Source organism: Triturus cristatus, chromosome 6, assembly GCF_964204655.1.
Source record: "Triturus cristatus chromosome 6, aTriCri1.1, whole genome shotgun sequence".
Classification (NCBI taxonomy): Eukaryota; Metazoa; Chordata; class Amphibia; order Caudata; family Salamandridae; genus Triturus; species Triturus cristatus.
Genome location: NC_140589.1, coordinates 31,812,530 through 31,831,366, shown reverse-complemented (window position 1 = coordinate 31,831,366; position 18,837 = coordinate 31,812,530). Strand labels below are relative to the sequence as shown.

Sequence of the window (18,837 nt, the reverse complement as noted above, 5' to 3'; positions counted from 1 at the left end):
CTCTGTTTTGTCAGAGTTCAACTTCAGATGGTTGCTGTTTATCCAGTTGTTGAGCTACAACACCAGTCCCGGATGAACAGCATAAGATCCTGAAATTGCTGTCAAGTTGTGGGTGATCGTTAATCGTGAGTAACAGCTGCATGTCGTCCGCATAGTTAAAGATGTAGATTTTCTAATTTTTTGAGGGCATTAATCAAGGGGAAAACATAGATGTTAAAGAGGTGAGGAGACAGCGAGGAGCCTTGAGGTACCCCACAATTCAGTTGTACCTCTGTTGAAGAGAAAGGGGGCTAAGCTGACTGATTGGGATCTATCTCTCAGAAAGGAGATAAGCCAGTTCAATGCTGAGTCTCAAAACCTGCGGCCCTGACCCGGTCAGCCAAGATGACGTGGTCAACCGTGTCAAAAGCCGCAGACAGGTCCAGTAGTACCAAGGCTTGAGTGTAGCCATTGTCTACTTCTTTACACATGTCATCAATGACAGACATGATCACTGCTTCTGTAGAGTGTACCGGCCAAAAACCAGCTTGACCCGGGTCCAGGAACCCTGACTCTTCGATAAATAAACATAGATGGTGGGCTACATGTGCCTCAAGTAATTTTACCAAATATGGTAAGAGAGAGATAGGCTGGACATTTTTCATATATATGTGGGATCTGCTCCAGCTTTCTTTAAGATTGGTGGAATAATAGATTTTTTAAAAGACCTAGGGACCACCCCCAAATTAATGGATTGATTAAGAAATAACAGATATCATTTGTGAACCTGACTTGACTTTTGTCAATAGTTAGACTAGGTCCTCTTGCTCTACATTAGGGAAGCAAGTGATCATTTGACTATTCCCCTCGCCTAATGATGGATTATTGTGTGAAGGGCATGGGGAATACTATTTTTGATAGCCTTGATCTTATTCACAGAGAGTCGCACAGGTCTTGGGTAGGTATGACAGGGAGAGTGACTCTATCCGGGTTAGAGAGGTCGGATACAATCTTAAATAGCTCTTTACATTATGGTAGTGGTGGTCTATTCATCAGGAAAAAGGAACAAGCTAGAACTGGTGACATCTTACCAAAAAGGATTTACTGTCACTGAAGTTTTGATTGAGTTATTTTTTGTGTGCTTTTCTATGGATAATTGCTAGGCCTACTATTTTACCAATATCCATATATTCAGGTGGGAGAACTTTGTGGAATGAGGGAGCAGAGTCTTCCCTGAGCCATGTTTCTATAATGTATCTAAGGTCTTGCATATTGTATATGTTGACGCAGATTTTGTTTTTTGACCGTGGGTTAAAAAGAAGATGATTTCTTTGCTCCCTCTGCTAGGCAAATTCTAAAAATCTATATCAACAAACAGCTGGTGACGTCCGATCTCAGACCTTCATAATCAGGTTTCAGAGTGTTTCACACCACAGATATCACTCTAGTGGCAGTCACTGATACCATCAGATTATCACTAAATACAGGTACCCCAGTTATGTTCGTATTTCTGAATCTATCTTTGGACTTTGATACAGCCTTGCACTAAATTGTTAATCCACAGACTTCATGAGGTAGCAGTATAAGGTAGTGTGCAACATTCGCTAATGGATTTCTTGGACAGTCGAAACCAAACCATCTGTTAAGACTCCTTCAAATCAAGAACAATGGCAATCAGTAAAGGAGTCCCACAGGGTTTCTGCCTGAGCCCAACACTATTTAATATCTATATAGCAAGTTCGCACAAATAGTGAGATCAAGTGGATTTGAGGTTGTATCTTATGCTGATGATACCCATCTCCTCAATCCTTTGGGTCAGATCCAGTAAAAGTGAATTCTTAGATTTCAAGCTGAATGAGGGAAATTGCTGATTGGGTGACTAACAACTTTCTCTAACTAAATGGCGAGAAAACTGAGTTCATGCATTTTGGTAAATCATAGGAGCTTTAATCGGTGGAGCAGTGGCCAAAAGAATTCGGCCCAGCCCCCATCCCTAAACAGGTGGTAAAAAATCTTGGTATAAAGATCAACCAAACCGTATCCATGAAAGACCACGTCAATACTGCCTGTGGTACCTGCTGTGCCACAATACAGTTTTTATGGAAAGTTTTTCTGCGGCTCCAACCCAACTCTAAGAAGTCTATAGTCCAGGCATTAATCACCAGTCACCTAGACTATGAGAATGCACTAGTAGTGGCAGCAAATGACACCTTGTTGCCCAAACTGCAAGATGAGCAGAATACAGCTGCTCAGCTTGTTTGAAACCTGCCCCCCCCCTTGGTCTTCCGTCACTCCTATTCTGAAAACCTTGCATTGACTTCCCATTTGAAAATGGGCAATCTTTAAACTATGCTGCCTGACCCAGAAGGCACTAAATAAAACCGTTCCTGCATATCTGCACTCCAGACTCCATCACTATTAGCCCACTGGACTGCTAAAGGCTACAAAAAAATACCTTTTTAAGATTCCACGTATTTGTACCTCCAGATATGGTGTCAGATACTTTTCTTATTTTGTCCCATTCCACTGGAACAAACTGCCTCTCCACATTCGTACCTGTTCTACATTGTTGCCATTCAAGAAGTTGTTAAAAAAGTGGATATCCTAAAATGTGCACTCTGTCCTGAATAGCAAAGCGCTGAGATACTCCCTTTTGAGTGAGCCGTGCAGTGTACCAAGTGTTTTCTCAAAGCAGCTTGTACTTGATAGTATACCTTTGGAAGTCTCTGAATCTATTTCAGCTCTGATAGGGTAAATACTCATTATAAGACTGGACACAATAATGTGAATCACTCACTATAAGTGTGGGTAATTCTGGATCAGTGTTCTCTAATGCCAGAATTAGATCTTTCAGTTCAACCAGCTGTGCTATGCAAAAACCTAGTTACTGCGTAAATGTTTTTAAAGGTTGAAAAACGTCATCCCTCATTTTACCCGTTTCCACTGCACAAGCGGTGGAGTATTGGTGTTTTGCTTCAAGTGTGGGCTGGGCAGAACCATCTGTATAACCTATGAAGTCGCACTGATCTAGAGGAAATATTTCACTGGACACAGGTTATTCTTGTTCATATTGTAGATATGCTTGTGATTGTAATGTAGAATCAAAGATATAGTCGAGGTCTGTTGCTGTTGATGAGTTGGCCCGATGTATCCATCTTAGATTCAGGATACTAGTCTTCGTAACAGCCACTAAGGCTGGAATGGGAGTTATGACAATTATGTATTTCCCCAGAGCCAAAGATCTTTCTTTCACTGCAGCTGTCTTTACTGCCATCAGTATTTTTTCTGTTGGTGCAAAACTTATTTTTCCATTGGAATATAAATGTGATTTATATGCAGTTGGTACTGTGTCACCCTCATTGAAAGATACATATGTGAATTCCATGGTCCCCGCAATTATAGGGATGGCCAACGTTTTGGTGTTGAGACTGGTGTAAGTCATTTGAAGCTAGAATGTCAGCTTATACTGAATGCAAGAACTTTGTATGCTCTGGTATCCAATGTTTACAGGTATTACGTCTTTAATAGTGAGCAGATTCATCTTATGCTTAATCAGTTCTAGTATTCAACCTTTGGTATGGTCAAGTGAAAGGCAGTGCTAAACAAGATTGTTTCTAGAACGAAATAGATAACAAATTGACTGCACCTCATCAGGATTGCCCCATTGTTGGTCCCTTCAGCATATTATATGTGCTCTCACAAGAGCTACTTTTCAACTGTTTTGCCGAGGACCTATCTTGTCTACTGTATACTTTTCCAGCATGTTGGAAGCTTTCTATTCTTTTTTCATGTTGTTACCCTTCTTGCTGACAGTTCAGGCTCTGCTCAGTCTTTGGTTTACTATACATTTCAATAATGTACCTTCTCCACAAGTATTTAAGCTCAACGTGTCAGGATAGTCCATAACATGCCCCTACAGTGTTAGAGGACTCTGCACTGTATAATCACACTATATGTCGTGGATTAACTGTAGAAGATCTCCTGTTTTACCAGCTTGTAAAAAATCACAATTATGATGAAAACCTTAAGAAAAATGATTGGAAAAATATCAGGGTTGCCCCAGTGAAGACTGATGTCCCCAAGGAAGATTTTGCTGTCACAACAATGATTGGTTATTCATTGAGCTCCCTGTACTCCTAGATAAAGGTGCATTATCACCAGGATGCTGATGAATGACGTTCAGTCCTATAGGGAGAGTCTGTTACAAGTTAAGATCTGGAGTAAAACACTAAAAGGAGTAAATTAATCAATAAGGGGCATATCAACAACAACCGGCGATAATTATCTCTAAGCGCACTTAGCGCTAGGATAATTATCGCCGGCTAGCGTGAATTTTTATCGCTGAGATAGCGTGCTATTAGCAACGCTTATCTCAATAGCGATAAAAATCCTCACGCTAACAGGCTAACGTGAGATTATCGCTGGAAACCCAGCGATAATCTCACGTTACCTTGTTGATAGGGACAGGCAAACTTAGCCATGATATCCACCTTTCATAGGATATCATAGCTAAGTCAGAAAAATACCAGATGTAAAAAAGCAGCGTTAACCGCTGCTTTTTTTGTCTCTAACAGGGTTAGCGACATTCTTGATAATAGGAGAAATGTCGCTTAGCGACATTTTTCCTATTATTTTACTCTGGAACGCCCCCTTTGCATCTCATTAGAGATGCAAGGGGAAGCGTAGAGTAAAAGGGTGCTAACATGCAAATTTGCATGTTAGCACCCTGTTGTTGATAGGGCGCTAGTTTTATCTATCCTTTTTTGGCTTTTAAAGCCAAAAAAGCAGAGATAAAGCCCTTGTTGATATGCCCCTAAGTACTTTACACTTAAGAGCTTTTTTCATAAGTAGGGCAACCCTTCTCCAAAGGCTACCTTGTAAATCACATCAAGTGATGAAGTACTCCAGAGGGAGCATGAAGTCCATGGCATTGTAGGAAATGTCATTGAACCAGGTTTCCATGAGTACTAATGATTCAAGGTTGTAATGGATAATCGTGTCAGTTAACTCCAGTATGCACTTCACTCCTGATCTAAAATTACATTTGTTGGTGCTATGTGTTCACAATGTTTTGTGAACTTAACCTGGACAGAACATTTATGGCCCTCAGACAAGCCAGCATATGTACTGACCAACTTGAGTAGAGTGAATGATGAGAGAGTGTTGAGAGCACTCTCAACACCAGCGACACTTTAAATTTGCTCACCTGATAATGTCTGCTTTTCTATCAAAGTCTTTAAGCAAAGGATTAGCCCATTGCCATCCGCGCCGAGATAGAAAGGGACAAAGTCTTTAAGCGTAGGATTAGCACAGTGCTATCCATGCCGAGCTGTAAAATGAATAAATCCTTCTACCTCTCCAGGCACAGTATTACATCTTTGGATTCGTAAAATACCATCCAAGCCAACCTGAAATGAATAAAAGCAAACCCTGACAGGTGTTACGCTCTCATTAGAGCTCTTCCGAGAGGTGTAGCTTTGTCCAGACACAAGGGAGCACCCAGTAGCAGTCAAAGCAAATCCCTTACAGGCATAAAGTGATGCATAAATTATGCAAAAAAAGAAGCAGAGAACTCTTCAGAGAGGAATAGTTTTGTCCAGACACAAGGGAGCACCCAGTATAAGTCAAAACAAAACCCTTTCAGGCATAGAGTGATGAATAAATTATGCAAAAAAGGAAGCAAAGAACTCTGGGTAGTTGTCAAGTTTAGGTGGAAAGCAGCTCCAGTATAGAGCACTAGCGACACTCTAAATTTCCTCACCTCAAATGTCTGCTTTCTATCAAAGTCTGTGAACGTAGGATTGGGACAGTCCCATCCATGCCAAGATAGAAAGGCACAAAGTCTTTAAGCATGGGATTAGCACAGTGCTGTCCATGCCGAGCTGTAAAACGGCCAAATCCTTTTACCACTCCCGGCACAGTATTTTAGCTTTGCATCAGTAAAATACCATCCAAGCCAATCTAAAATGAATAAATCAACCACTGGCATGCGTTTTGCTCTCATTAGAGCTCTTCAGAGAGGTGTAGCTTTGTTCAGACACAATGGAGCACCCAGTACAAAACCCTTTCAGGCATAGAGTATAAGTCAAAACCTAACCCTTTGAGGCATAAAGTGATGCATAAATTATGCAAAAAAGGAAGCAGAAAACTCTGGGTAGTTCTCAAATTTTAGTTCGAAAGCAGCTCCAGTATAGAGCACTCTTAATACCAGTGACACCTGAAATTTGCTCACCTCAAATGTCTGCTTTTCTATCAAAGTCTTTAAGCGTAGGATTCGCACAGTGCCATCCACGCCAAGGTAGAAAGGGACAACGTCTTTAAGGATAGTATTAGCACCGTGCTGTCCATGCTGAGCCATAAAGTTGCCGAAACCTTTAACCACTCCAGGCACAGTATTACATCTTTGAATTAGTAAAATACTCTCCAAGCCAACCTGAAATGAATAAAAGTAACCCCTGACACATGTTTCGCTTTCATTAGAGCTCTTCAGAGAGGTTTAGCTTTGTCCAGACACAAGGGAGCACCCAGTATAAGTCAAAACCCTTTCAGGCATAGAGTGATGAATAAATTATGCAAAAAAAGAAGCAGAGAACTCCGGGTAGTTCTCAAGTTTAAGTGGAAAGCAGCTCCAGTATAGAGCATCTGGACAACACATCACATTAAGATAATTATTGGATATTCAAACATTTCTGAAAATATTCATCACTATAACAACTTCAAACCCATTCATACAATCAGAACACAAGTAGTTACACAATCAAATCAAACCACTCTTTCACAACACATTTTAAACACATTCACATATTAATCCACTTATAAAATTGTAACAATAACACTTTAAAATACTATGGCAGTTGCTCATAATACACTTTTTAACTATACAAAGCACAAAAATATACAATATTAAAACCAACAGCTCAGCACTCACTTATTAATGGTGAGACTTATTGTCTTTGCCAGAGCTTGTTTTTACTCATCATTCAGATGAGAGGCAGCTCCTGCAGTGTTCCTTATCCTGATATACACTCTTCTCCAGTACTCCACAGGGACGTTGCGAGCTGGCCGACACAGACTGCTGTCTTTGTAGGATATAACCAGCAAAGGAAGCTTTTAATTAGCTGGTCGGGTCCGATTGTTCTACTCTAGATGAAGGCTCTATGGGTCGATAAAGGCCCTGAACCCTCAATATTAGCCCTACCTAGAGGATAGGGCTCATAATGAGAGTGAGGACTATAATGTATTAGAACATTTCACCGTCTGAAAATGTTCTAAACTTAAATAAGGAGAAACTGACACTGAAAACTGAAAGACAAACTTGTAATGTTGGAGCAGAAGGTTTATACTAGCCAGTACTAGACCTGAGCCATTCCATAATGGAGCTTCCAACATTCCAATGTTCTAAAGTGTGTTAATGCACTTCCCCATGAATGTGATGTGTACAGCATCCACCCTCTCGCCTCTTCCTGTCAAAAGTCAATAGTGGACTGCAAGAGTGTTTCAGCCGAGTACCTGCATCATGAGATATGCTCTGAACTCCCTACAACCTTATTGGCTATCCCACTGTCAGCATTCTAATTATTGGGTGAAACATCTCAAATATTCTGTCACATCCAATGAATCATTTATTTATATTCAGATATTATGTGAGCACTTACTAAATAGTATTAATTTCTTGGATTTGAATCAGGTTTGACTGAGTATTATTTCCATATGGTTTCATTTCAGCGTCTATGATTTAGGAATAACGTGTGCATTAATTCTAGCAATTCCAGCAGAGTGAAAGCAGTTTGAGACAGCCATGGTTTCATGTGTTTCCATACAGGTACGGGCGTCGTACGATGCTCCTGGTAACCTCTGTATTCGCATTGCTGTCAGGGATGGCCGCTGCAGCATCTGTAAATTATCCAATGTTTGGATTCTTCAGGTCTCTGATTGGTTTATCAGTTTCAGGATTTCCTATGATCACGACTGCATTAGGTAAGTAGTGTGAGCAGAATGTTTTTTACCACCCAAAAGCAATGTCCCACATTCATGGATTATGCACTTCTGCAAACCATTGGTTGTTTGGTGTTAGGGGCTAATTTGAGGATAAATATGAGCTGAATGAAAAGTTCTTTTTCCAGCTCCACATACTTCTCTCCAAGCACTTTTCATTCCCACACAATCCCTTCACCCTATTTCCCTTCCCTCAGCTCTTCATCCCTACTTTTGTCTTCCCTGCTCTTCACATATTCCTTTGTTTTACTCTGTACAAGTGTTTAGACTATGTGCAAGCATTCCTCCCATCAACTTTTATTTGTTTGATATAACGCCCTTAGTGGCGAAAAGTACATCCACACGGCAGGATAGAAGGTTTAGCTATTGGCGAGGTGTAACAAGGCCCAAACCGATCTGGGGTTGCTTGTGCTCCCTTCAGAAGGGGCCATCACCTGGCATTTTGGGATGCACTGTTACCATGAGAAGCAGGATTAGTACTCATCTGCACAAGGTGGTCTCAGACTAGAGTGGCACAGTGGGTGAAAAATGATCAGTTTGAAAGCTAGCCAGAGCAATTGACAGTAGTTAGACTATTTGCAAGCATTCCCTCATCCCCTTTTGTGTGTTTGATGCATTTTAAGGAACCCTACATGCCTAACCTTTAGCAGTAAGGTATTGCTGTTTCACCTGAACTTCATCTATGTTTCAAGTCTGAGGCCTGTCTTTGAGGAGTGACTAAATTATGTATCTGTCAAAGGATTGTTATGAAACAATGACCTTGATGCTGTTTTCCAACATGGCAGACTTCTCTCTATTGTTATACTGGAATAACAAATTCATTTTCTCACAGGGAGGGCTGTTAAATGTCTTTTTATGCTCTCTAAATCATTTGTTGTGACAAAAATTACCTGTGTGACTCATGATGTCATGTGGGAGAAATAACATGAGAATTTTCTTCAACACTCATGTTAACGCATAAGACAATTGTGCTTTTCAACCATTTAAATGAATACATTGATCTATAATATAATGTTACACATTGTTAATTACACAATGATTACCATAAATGCATCCACTATTATAAAAAAAAACGATCCATCTGAGCAAATGTAGAATGTAAGAAGACACATAGGGGCCGATTCCGATCCTGTATTAGTTGTTACCGTACGACCTGTATCCGTAAATTTTCCGTACGAATAGTACAAGTCCCGTCCGACCCATGAAGTACGATTCGTATGTGAAAAATACATACGGATCTGCCCTATCCGTACAAATCAGATCGGGAAAAGTTGTACGAGACGAACCCGGACACTTTTCCGTACCAATCCTAAAAATACAGTCCGACCGTAGAAGTACAATCCGGACCGGCTTTCCGATTTACGAATTGTACGGAAAACGTCCCATACACGGGGAATGACTTGTATATACGCAATGTCGTTGTACGCACTATACATATGCAATGTCGGTGTACGCACCGTACATACGCAATGTTGTTGTACGCACCAATGTTGTTGTACGCACCGTACATACGCAATGTTGGTGTACGCACCGTACATATGCAATGTTGGTGTACGCACCCTACATACGCAATGTTGTTGTACGCACCAATGTCGGTGTACGCACCGTACATACACAATGTCGGTGTACGCACCCTACATAGCAATGTCGGTGTACGCACTGTACATACGCAATGTCGGTGTACGCACCATACATACGCAATGTCGGTGTACGCACTGTACATACGCATTGTCGGTGTACGCACTGTACATACGCAATGTTGGTGTACGCACCGTACATACGCAATGTCAGTGTACGCACCAATGTTGTTGTACAATCCAATGTTGTTGTACGCACCGTAAATACGCAATGTCGGTGTACGCACCCTACATAGCAATGTCGGTGTACGCACTGTACATACGCAATGTCGGTGTACGCACCGTACATACGCAATGTCGGTGTACGCACTGTACATACGAAATGATGGTGTACGCACCGTACATAGCAATGTTGGTGTACACACTGTACATACGCAATGGCAGTGTACGCACCGTACATACGCAATGTCGGTGTACGCACTGTACCTAGCAATGTCGTTGTACGCACCGTACATACCCAACGCTTGGGGGTATGTGCCTGTACGACTCGTACACCTGTACCGTACTGAACCACAGACACTGTAAAACAGCACAAGGAGGGTTTATTCGACTCGCACAACACCACAAAACATGTCTACAGTGCACAAAAGATGCAAATGACTGACCTGGCCACATCCAAACAGGCAAACAGAGGGGCAAACTCACAACCACCCCTTATAACACACCCACCAAAAATTCAAACTGAGGCCCACCCACAAATGGACCAATAAAAAGGGCCCACACACACAAACCATGAGCCTTTGCAACAGACTCACTGCAGCTAGAGAGCACACACCAACAACTGCACCCATCCACTTTAACATATACACCTTCACACAACCTCCTTCACACATACCCCCTCTTCACATTCAGACCCACACCTTCACATTCAGACCCACACACCCACAACCATCCACACCCTCACCCCACACCATGCCCACAGACAATAATCCAAAGTTCACAAGGGAGGAGCTGGAGATCTTTGTCAATGAAAGCATCAGAGTCGAGCCACAGCTGTTTGGAACATTGGTCAGACAGATCAGCATAGCCGAAAAATCACGCCTGTGGCAGAGGATCGTTGATAGGGTGAATGCTGTTGCACCCATCAGAAGGACCAGGACTGAATGCCAAGCCAGGTGGTACGATCTGCGGAGGTCGGTTAAGCGAAAAATGAATGACGACTACGCCCAGAGCAACATCACTGGAGGTGGTGGGCCCCGCAGACCAGTACATTTCCATCCCTGGGAAGAGAAGGTGATGGCCCTGCTTCCGCCGGTGGGAGTACATGGACTTCAAGGACTTCCAGAGCCTGCTGAGTACACAAACAACTTATGTAACATGTGGGTAATGACATCCACACCCCAACTACACCAAATGCACGCAACTACCCCCAAGCACTCACCGGCCAGAACCACAGTAAAAAAAAACGCTAATGCCAACAACATGTGTATGCCCCATTGCGAAAGCAAGGCCAAGCTATGTCCCATGCTAAACGAAGCACCAGCCCAAGAATGGATGTCCGGTATGCTGGGAGGGTGGGTGTCACAAAACACATTGTTGAACTCCTAATCAGACACAATTGCCCTCATCCCATATGGCCCAGGTACATACCCATGCACCATGTGCAATGCCGAGGGATTGGGAAAGTACTGACAAGATAGCTCACACTTGGCCCGGGTGTAGGCAGCACAAGGCCCTCCTGTGACCAGTGCCAACACAAACACCAAGACAACAAGGTCAGATATCTAGGACAGGAACTCTCACTCACTGTCATGGCAGCATGCTCCATGGGGGGACAGCTACATCACCTGTGAGCCCCAGTGCCAAATCACATAACACACACCAGCAGGCCCTGCCACACACACCCCTTACACAAGCAGACACCCCCGGGACAGGCAATGGATTTACCCGTTGTCACAATGGACATGTAACACAACAAGACCAATACATAGCCGAAGAAGCATCCAAGCCAAAAATCTACATGTCAAAGACTCAGGAGAACATATCAATCTGTCCCCCGCAACCTACCCATCCACAAGTGAACATTGAGGAGAATACTAGGCATACAACTACCTCGAGGAACTGTGCCAACTTGAATGTGTATGAAACATGGATGTTGCATGAAATAGCATTAACATTGTCTGTCTCTCACACACAGGGCAACGTGATGAGTCTCCCCCCAACAATAGGGGTGAAGAATCACAGTCTCATGCTCGGGAGGAACCTGATCCCACCGGCAGCGACGCCTCTCAACACTCCGCGGATGACCCCGACCGACCTGGACCCTCTGGTGTCCAAGCCCCTGCAGCACCTGGTTCAGGAACATCTGTGCCAACCACCACCCCCATTCCTGCCACATCCCAGGAGACTCCAAGGAGCCCTGCCCGCAGTGAACAACTGAGCCAGTCTGACCAGGAGGGACAAGGTGCGACGGGCACCCAGGAGGAGGCAGACAACACCGCCACTGCCATCCCTCAGGGGTCCCGTAGACCCGATGTGCCCACAACGGCAGCCCAGGCTCGTGTGGGCAGGGGTGGTGGGAGTGGAGGCAGGCGGAGGCGAGAACCTGACCAGCCAGCTGAAGGGACCGGTATGTCACACATACACAACATCATGGACGCATACCCGCGTGACACCAGGGAGTTCATCCAGGTAGTGGTGACCCTCACAGAGATAAAGAACCAGCAGGCCGAGCAACACGCCAGTCAACAAGAACACCAAGGACGGATGGAGGCAAGACTGGTTGAGCTCCTGGCGGAGCAAAGGGACATAAGCCATTCACTCCGTCGGATCGCTGACAACATGGGCAACCCTCCCTGTGCCACCAGGCGAAGACCAACACCAGCCACAGGGAGGGAGAAGGAGGAGGATTCATCCGACGGAGTGTCCCAAGCATCGTCAAGGCCTGCATCTGAGGGTCCCCCGAGGAAGGTGGGTCGTCCACGGAAAAGACCGTGAGAGGCAGCGGCCCATCCACATCTCCCAGGTCACCTGGCCTGGCACCTGGCCTTCATGTGCAACAGCATCACCTCATTGACTGACATCATCTGCCACATGGACTTGCTGGTCACAGTCTGACCAATGATGCCAAACACTGTGGTCTGGATTCTGATGACTTCAAATGCCAAGGATTCCATCTCCCCCTGTGAACTTTGGATTCTATGGTCCCTGTATTGCACCTTTTTCTGCGCAAAAATCACCCCCAGACCTATAATAAAAAAATGTATTATTGAAATTTTATGTTGCAGCCATTTAGCATGAGTCCACAACATATGTGTGGGGATATGTCAAAGTATGCCTGAGTGTGGAACTAACTCCAGCCATCCATACACTTGGATCTGAGCCTGGTCGAGGACACATATTGGTCACAATGTATCACCAAAAACAGACATGGAGCACAATACTCACCCGTGATGGCCTCAAGCTGCTGAGGGGGGGCTTGCAATACTGCTCAGACAGACCAATTTGGAAGAGTATCATGAAGGTGTAGAGGTCATGGGTCATGTTGAGGTGCCCGGGGAGGGAGTCCCATGTCTGTTTGGTGAGGTGGGAGAACTATCTCCTGCATGCAGTTTTTCTGTGGATGTGATGAATGGTGGCCAGGGCAAGGTGAGCTTCACGGAGTTGGGCCAATGGGGTGTTGGATGACAGACGTCCAAGGTCGGTTTTGGGGCTGGGGTTGTGGTCTGCCTCCTGAGTGTGGTTGAGGAGTCTGAAGGTGATCCTATAGCAGACAGTGAGCCATTGTAGCTATCTCAGGTGGACCGTGATGTGGCTGGGGCGGGGGATGTTGAAGATGAGGTGTGCGGATGCATCGTGGATGTGGACAAGTTTGCCTGCAGTTTCGCTGTTGTTCTCCATAGAGGGCGGTGCTGTAGTTGAGCCGGCTGGTGTCATGGACCTGGGGGACGGTGTGTCTTGCCTTGGAGTGGATCTATCTGTGGATCATTTGCAGCATGCGGAGGGTGTTGCAGCATGAGGTACAGATGTTTGTGAGTTGCATGGTAATTGTGAGCGATGAGTCCATGATGAACACCAGCTTGCGTGCGTGGCCACTGGTTGCTGGTGCGGTGCCCGGGCCGGTGGGACACAAGGAGTTGACCCAGCTGTAAGGGGACAATCCTCAGATGATGACCTCAGTCCTGTCCAAGTCCAGCCTTAGGTGGCTGATGTTTAGCCATTCGTCAATGGATCTCATGCCTTCTTGAACGTTGGATCTGGAAATGGCTGGGTCTTTGGTGAGGTTGAGGAGCAGCTGGGTGTCAATGGCATACGAGATGATGATGATGTTGTGTGCGCATGTGATGGTGGAGAGGGGGGTCATGGAGACATTGAAGATTGTCACGCTGAGAGATGAGCCCTGGGGCATGGGCCAGATGACCCCAGTGTACTACATGCTGCAGGGTGGAGGCCTCCCTGGGCCTTGCTGGTGAGCTACTTGTTGATTTGATCCTGGGCCCTCCTCTGGATACCAGTGTTGGAGATATGTGAGCTGACAGTGTGGTAGCACATGGTGTAGAATGCTGTTGAGAGGTCAAGGGGGGTGGAATCACCATTGTTGAGCAGTGCAAAGTTGTCGTTGGTGGTGGCAATGATGACGGTTGCAGTGGTGTGATTACTGTGGAAGATGGTCTGGTACCGGTTGCCTGGAGCTGTTTGCATGGACGAAGTTTGTCAGTTGCTCGTTGAGTGTCTTCCTGATGACATTTGCTGGGTAGGGAAGCATGGTAATGTTCCAGGAGATCCTGCGGTACTGCCGTACGTTGTTTAAGAAGCGCCTGGGTCTCTGCATGCCTACAGCTCCCATGGAATGTGGCAAACTCAAAGGAGACATTCATGACGCGCTGGACGTGGGCTTCAAGGATGGGGAATGATGTGGTTGAGATGTTGTGTGTGAAGGGGCCTGATGGAGAGCCAGAGTGGATGGTGCACATGAGGCAGGTGGTGTATTTGCTGCTGACGGGAGTGCAGAACCTGAGGGGGCTTTGTCCTGCCGATAATAGTGCTTGCTGCCTCTGTGTGCCAAGGTTGTCGTGTATGGCCATGAGCCTGTAGTGGTCGAAAGTTGCAAGGGATGTGATCTGCCTTGCAAGGGTGGGGTGTCTTTTGCATGAAGATCTGCTGTCAGTTCACTCACAATGCTGATGAGCTCCTTGATGTCGTGTGTTTTGGTGCCTCGGCCCTATCTGAAGGATCTCCACTTGTCCTTGCTGATGATATGGTGATGGCTGTGTGTGGCGTTTTCCAGGGCTGTAAGGTAAATGATGGTTCTTTGTGTTGCAAGGTTTGCACAATAGTTTGGCTAGATCTGTATGAGTACAGTATGTCTGCCTTGTCCCAGGTGGCTTAACTGTTGTTGTGCTTCACAGGAAAGTCCGTCAATTTGGCAAGATTGTTGGATCAGTTGCTGATCCAGAGTGTGAGGTTGCAGGGTGTGGCAGTGGTGTTGTTTTGAGTGTCCCACACAGCTTGTCTGTGGTGACTCACATCAAGCATCTTTGGGGGATCGGTAGCGGGGTGTGGGGCAGTGTGTTGCTTGTGGGAGACGTGGATGCAAATGTTGATGGACCAATGATGGATGGTGGTGTGGTTCTCCTCCAGCAAGAAGTTACTGGTCCCCAGCCACATGTAGCCTGTGGAGGTGAGGGCGTGCGTGCAGATGTACGTGTTGATGGCTTACCGGAATTGTGGATGTAGGCCTGGAGATCTGTAGGTGAGTGTTACTCTGAGGGTTGCCAGGGGTTTGTGCGAATCCGGATTTGTAACTCTGAGGGTGTACCTGTGAATAAATTGCATTTCATCCTCCGGGATTGTTGGTGGTGTCCATGCGGATGATCTTGTAGATCTGAGATTGCTATGTAGAAGTTGTGTGCTGAGGATGCTTTTGTCCAGGTCACTGTCATGAAAGTGATGTGTGGGGCTGTTGTGTTGAGAAGGTAACAGAGTCCAATGGCGTGCTGGTGGACGGAGCGGGTGTGGAGTAGGAGGCACATGACCTGGTTGTTCTGACAGGGTCTGGTAGGCGGGGCAGCGCTGTGTAGGCAGTTGGAGTTGCACACTCAGCATGTGAAGGTGTCGTGTGTGCGCTTAGGGGTTGCCTGATAGCAGGCGGTTGATTGTCTGGAGTACATTGCTTGGAGGGTGGCTGCAGCATGAGTCTGTTGTGTGACATGGGTCATGCAAAGAACAGAGGGTCGTGCACTTTGCACGTTGCAGGCGCAGACGGTCCTGCCTTTGGCACGGCGTTGGCACAACAGTGGCACAGACAAGCTGCTGGCTGCATTTAGAATGGGTGGAGGGGGAATGGAGGAGCATTTTGGAGGCGTGTGGGTTGCAGAATCAGGGCACTCGGTGGGGTGGTGCCGCAGGTGAGGCAGAAGCAGGCAGAAGGGGTGAGAAACTATGCAAAAAGTAGCACACAAAGACAAGGAGGTCATAAAGGCACAGTGCAACAGGTGTATGTAAAAGAAGGAGTATCAGGTTACTCATGGGTCACTCCGAGAAAATGTATGAACAATCACCAAAAATGACAGCCAAAGGATCAGGCAACAAAATGCGGAGCTGCGCACAGGAGACACACCATCAGTAGGCTTTCACGTCCCGTTGTGGGGATCAACCTGCACAACTACATACACAACCAGGTACTTCATGCACAATAGACATTATTAGGCATGAAGAACTGCATGCATGTAGCCGAAGTACACATACACACATATGCTCAATCTTTGACAATTATGCTATAGATGACGCATGCAAACTGGCAAGAGATCTGTAGTGACAGAGATGAATCACTTTGGATTGTGCTGAACACCTTTATTCCACAAATTCACAGAAAGGGAAATGCATCCATATGAACAGACTCACAGGTCAGTTGACATAACATGTGGGACATACACTGGACCCCCCCTTCACAACACGGATGATGCAAATCCCAATGAACTGGCACACAAGTTAAGGGGATAAGCCAAACACATCCTGCTGCACATGGAGAGGCTGCAATTTCCCATAGAGCCTGTTGTTGTGATGTCCCACACTGTGTACACCCGTACCATCCGCAATGTTTCATGGGCAAGGTTTACATACATTGATGCCTTCATCAGTCTCCACACTCCACTACAAATGACTGACAAGAAGGGTGACTATCATGTCATGGGAGTGATGCTACATGTGATATGCTCCGTGGTGAGAAGACATGTATGCATGGTACCACAACATGCTCAGAAGCAGTCCCCACACATTCCCAACCCGTACCACCAACAAAAAGCCTTGCTGCAATCCTTACCCAAACTGACATTTCCACATGTCCGTGCATGGAACGCTGATTCTGCACATGTTGCAATCCTCATGAGGAATAGCAGGAGGACAACGATGACACAAGCAGACAACAGGCACAAAAACCTGGGAATGACAGACACACAAGAAGTCACATAAAACAAATCTCCCCACATACATGGTCATTTACGAAACATGAACAATGTTGGACACATGCAAATTTCAAATAAAGTCTCTCTGCAAAACTGTGTGTCATGACATCATCACTCGAGTGACACATCAGAACACACATCAAAGTCACTTTGCATTGTCAGCTGGACACACACATTGCAACACATGCCACTCAATGCTACAAGCTTGCACATACCCAGTGACTCACCATTAAGAGAAGAAGTTGCGTATGAGCTGACTCCAGATATCCTCCTCCTCCTCCTCATCACTAGCCTCGTGACCAAGCCCTTGATCCTCCACGGGTGGATGTTCCTGCTCATCCGGATCCAGGATGAGTGGCACTGCATTCTGAACTGCCATGTTGTGCAGCATGCAGCACACGAGAAAGATTTGGCAGACCTTCTCCGGTGCATATGGGAGGGACCCGCCTGTCTTGTCAAGGCACCGGAATTGGCTCTTCAGGAGTCCAAACGTCATCTCAATCACTCGCCTGGTCTGCCCGTGTGCATTGTTGTACCGGTGATCTGCAGCTGTTCTTGGGTTGCGGAGAGGTGTCAGCAGCCATGGCATGTTGGGATATCCAGAGTCCCCTACATGGAAACATCATGTAAATAAGTGGGTCAGGAGATGCCGTAAGAGCCAAAGATACCGCAACACACAGGACAAACAGAGTATACCCACCAACAATACATGCTCGTTCGTTGTGCAGCCGCAGCATCATTTGTGGCACCCTGCTACGCCTCATGATGTAGGCATCGTGTGCTGATCCTGGAAAACGTGCACAGACATGGGAAATCAGCATGTTAGCAAGACACACCACAAGGGCATTTATTGAGTGGTAAAGTTTTCTGTTGCGATAGGCTTGCTCCTGTGCCTGTGGTGGTACCAAAGCCACATGTATCCCATCAATGGACCCAATTACATGGGGCATCCCTCCCAGGGCATAGAAATCACCCTTGACATCTGTCAACTCCTCAGGAGTAGGAAATTTGATGAATTCATCAAGGTTCTCCAACATGGCTGCCAAAACATCACGCAGGACACGGCTGAACATTGTCTGTGACATCCCACCAACATCAGCTATGGTCCATTGAAACGTACCTGTGGCAAAAAAATGTAGGGCTGCCATCACCTTCATCTTGGGGGTCAGCGCAGTAGGATACCTGTGTCGCGGTTGGAGGTGTGGTGCCAGCTTGTTTGTCAAGTCCTCAATCAACTGACGAGTGAATCTGTAACGGCAGATGCAGGCACGTTCCCTCATGGCAGCCAAGTCTGGCATTGTTCTTGGGACAGGCAGTGCCCTGCAAGACATTGTTTGGAAGAATGAAGATTGAGAGTCGGCCAACATCAATGTCACTGAACATAGCATGCTACACTGCTACTACACATCAGGTAACTATGGAGTCGGGTGGGTGCAATACATCCAGGACACAGATGCCAGCTTGCTGGCACTTCTACGAAAAGCCAGAGACACCTGTTGATTGTCAAGTCTACATGACATGCCCTGAAATGAGCTGGGGGCCAATCTAAGTGAACAGTCAGAGATATCACCGGAGTGACACACATCCACATAGCTGCATTGAAAGGATGTCATCTCATCCAGACAGCTGACTGCAAGGCACATGCACAGGTCACATGGAATGTCAAATGTACATATCAAACACATTGCGATGAAGGGGTACACGTGACAACAGAAAAACACAGCCATTGAGACGACGCAGACATGTATGCCTGGTAAAATATGATGTCCGATGCACACAGACCCTACAGCCTTGGGAATCCACATGTGGCATGGTGTGCGTAG

At 45.8% G+C, this 18,837-nt stretch overlaps 1 protein-coding gene across 2 annotated transcripts in view; it reads left to right on the top strand.

The window, feature by feature from the left end:
- LOC146813693 (solute carrier family 22 member 7-like) overlaps positions 1-18,837 on the top strand; it is a 333,280-nt gene that overhangs the window by 116,906 nt on the left and 197,537 nt on the right. For both annotated transcript variants that reach the window (XM_085610181.1, XM_085610182.1), the window contains exon 4: positions 7,802-7,956. In XM_085610181.1, the coding sequence (XP_085466307.1) occupies positions 7,802-7,956 (155 nt within the window). The remainder of the gene's footprint in view (positions 1-7,801; positions 7,957-18,837) is intronic.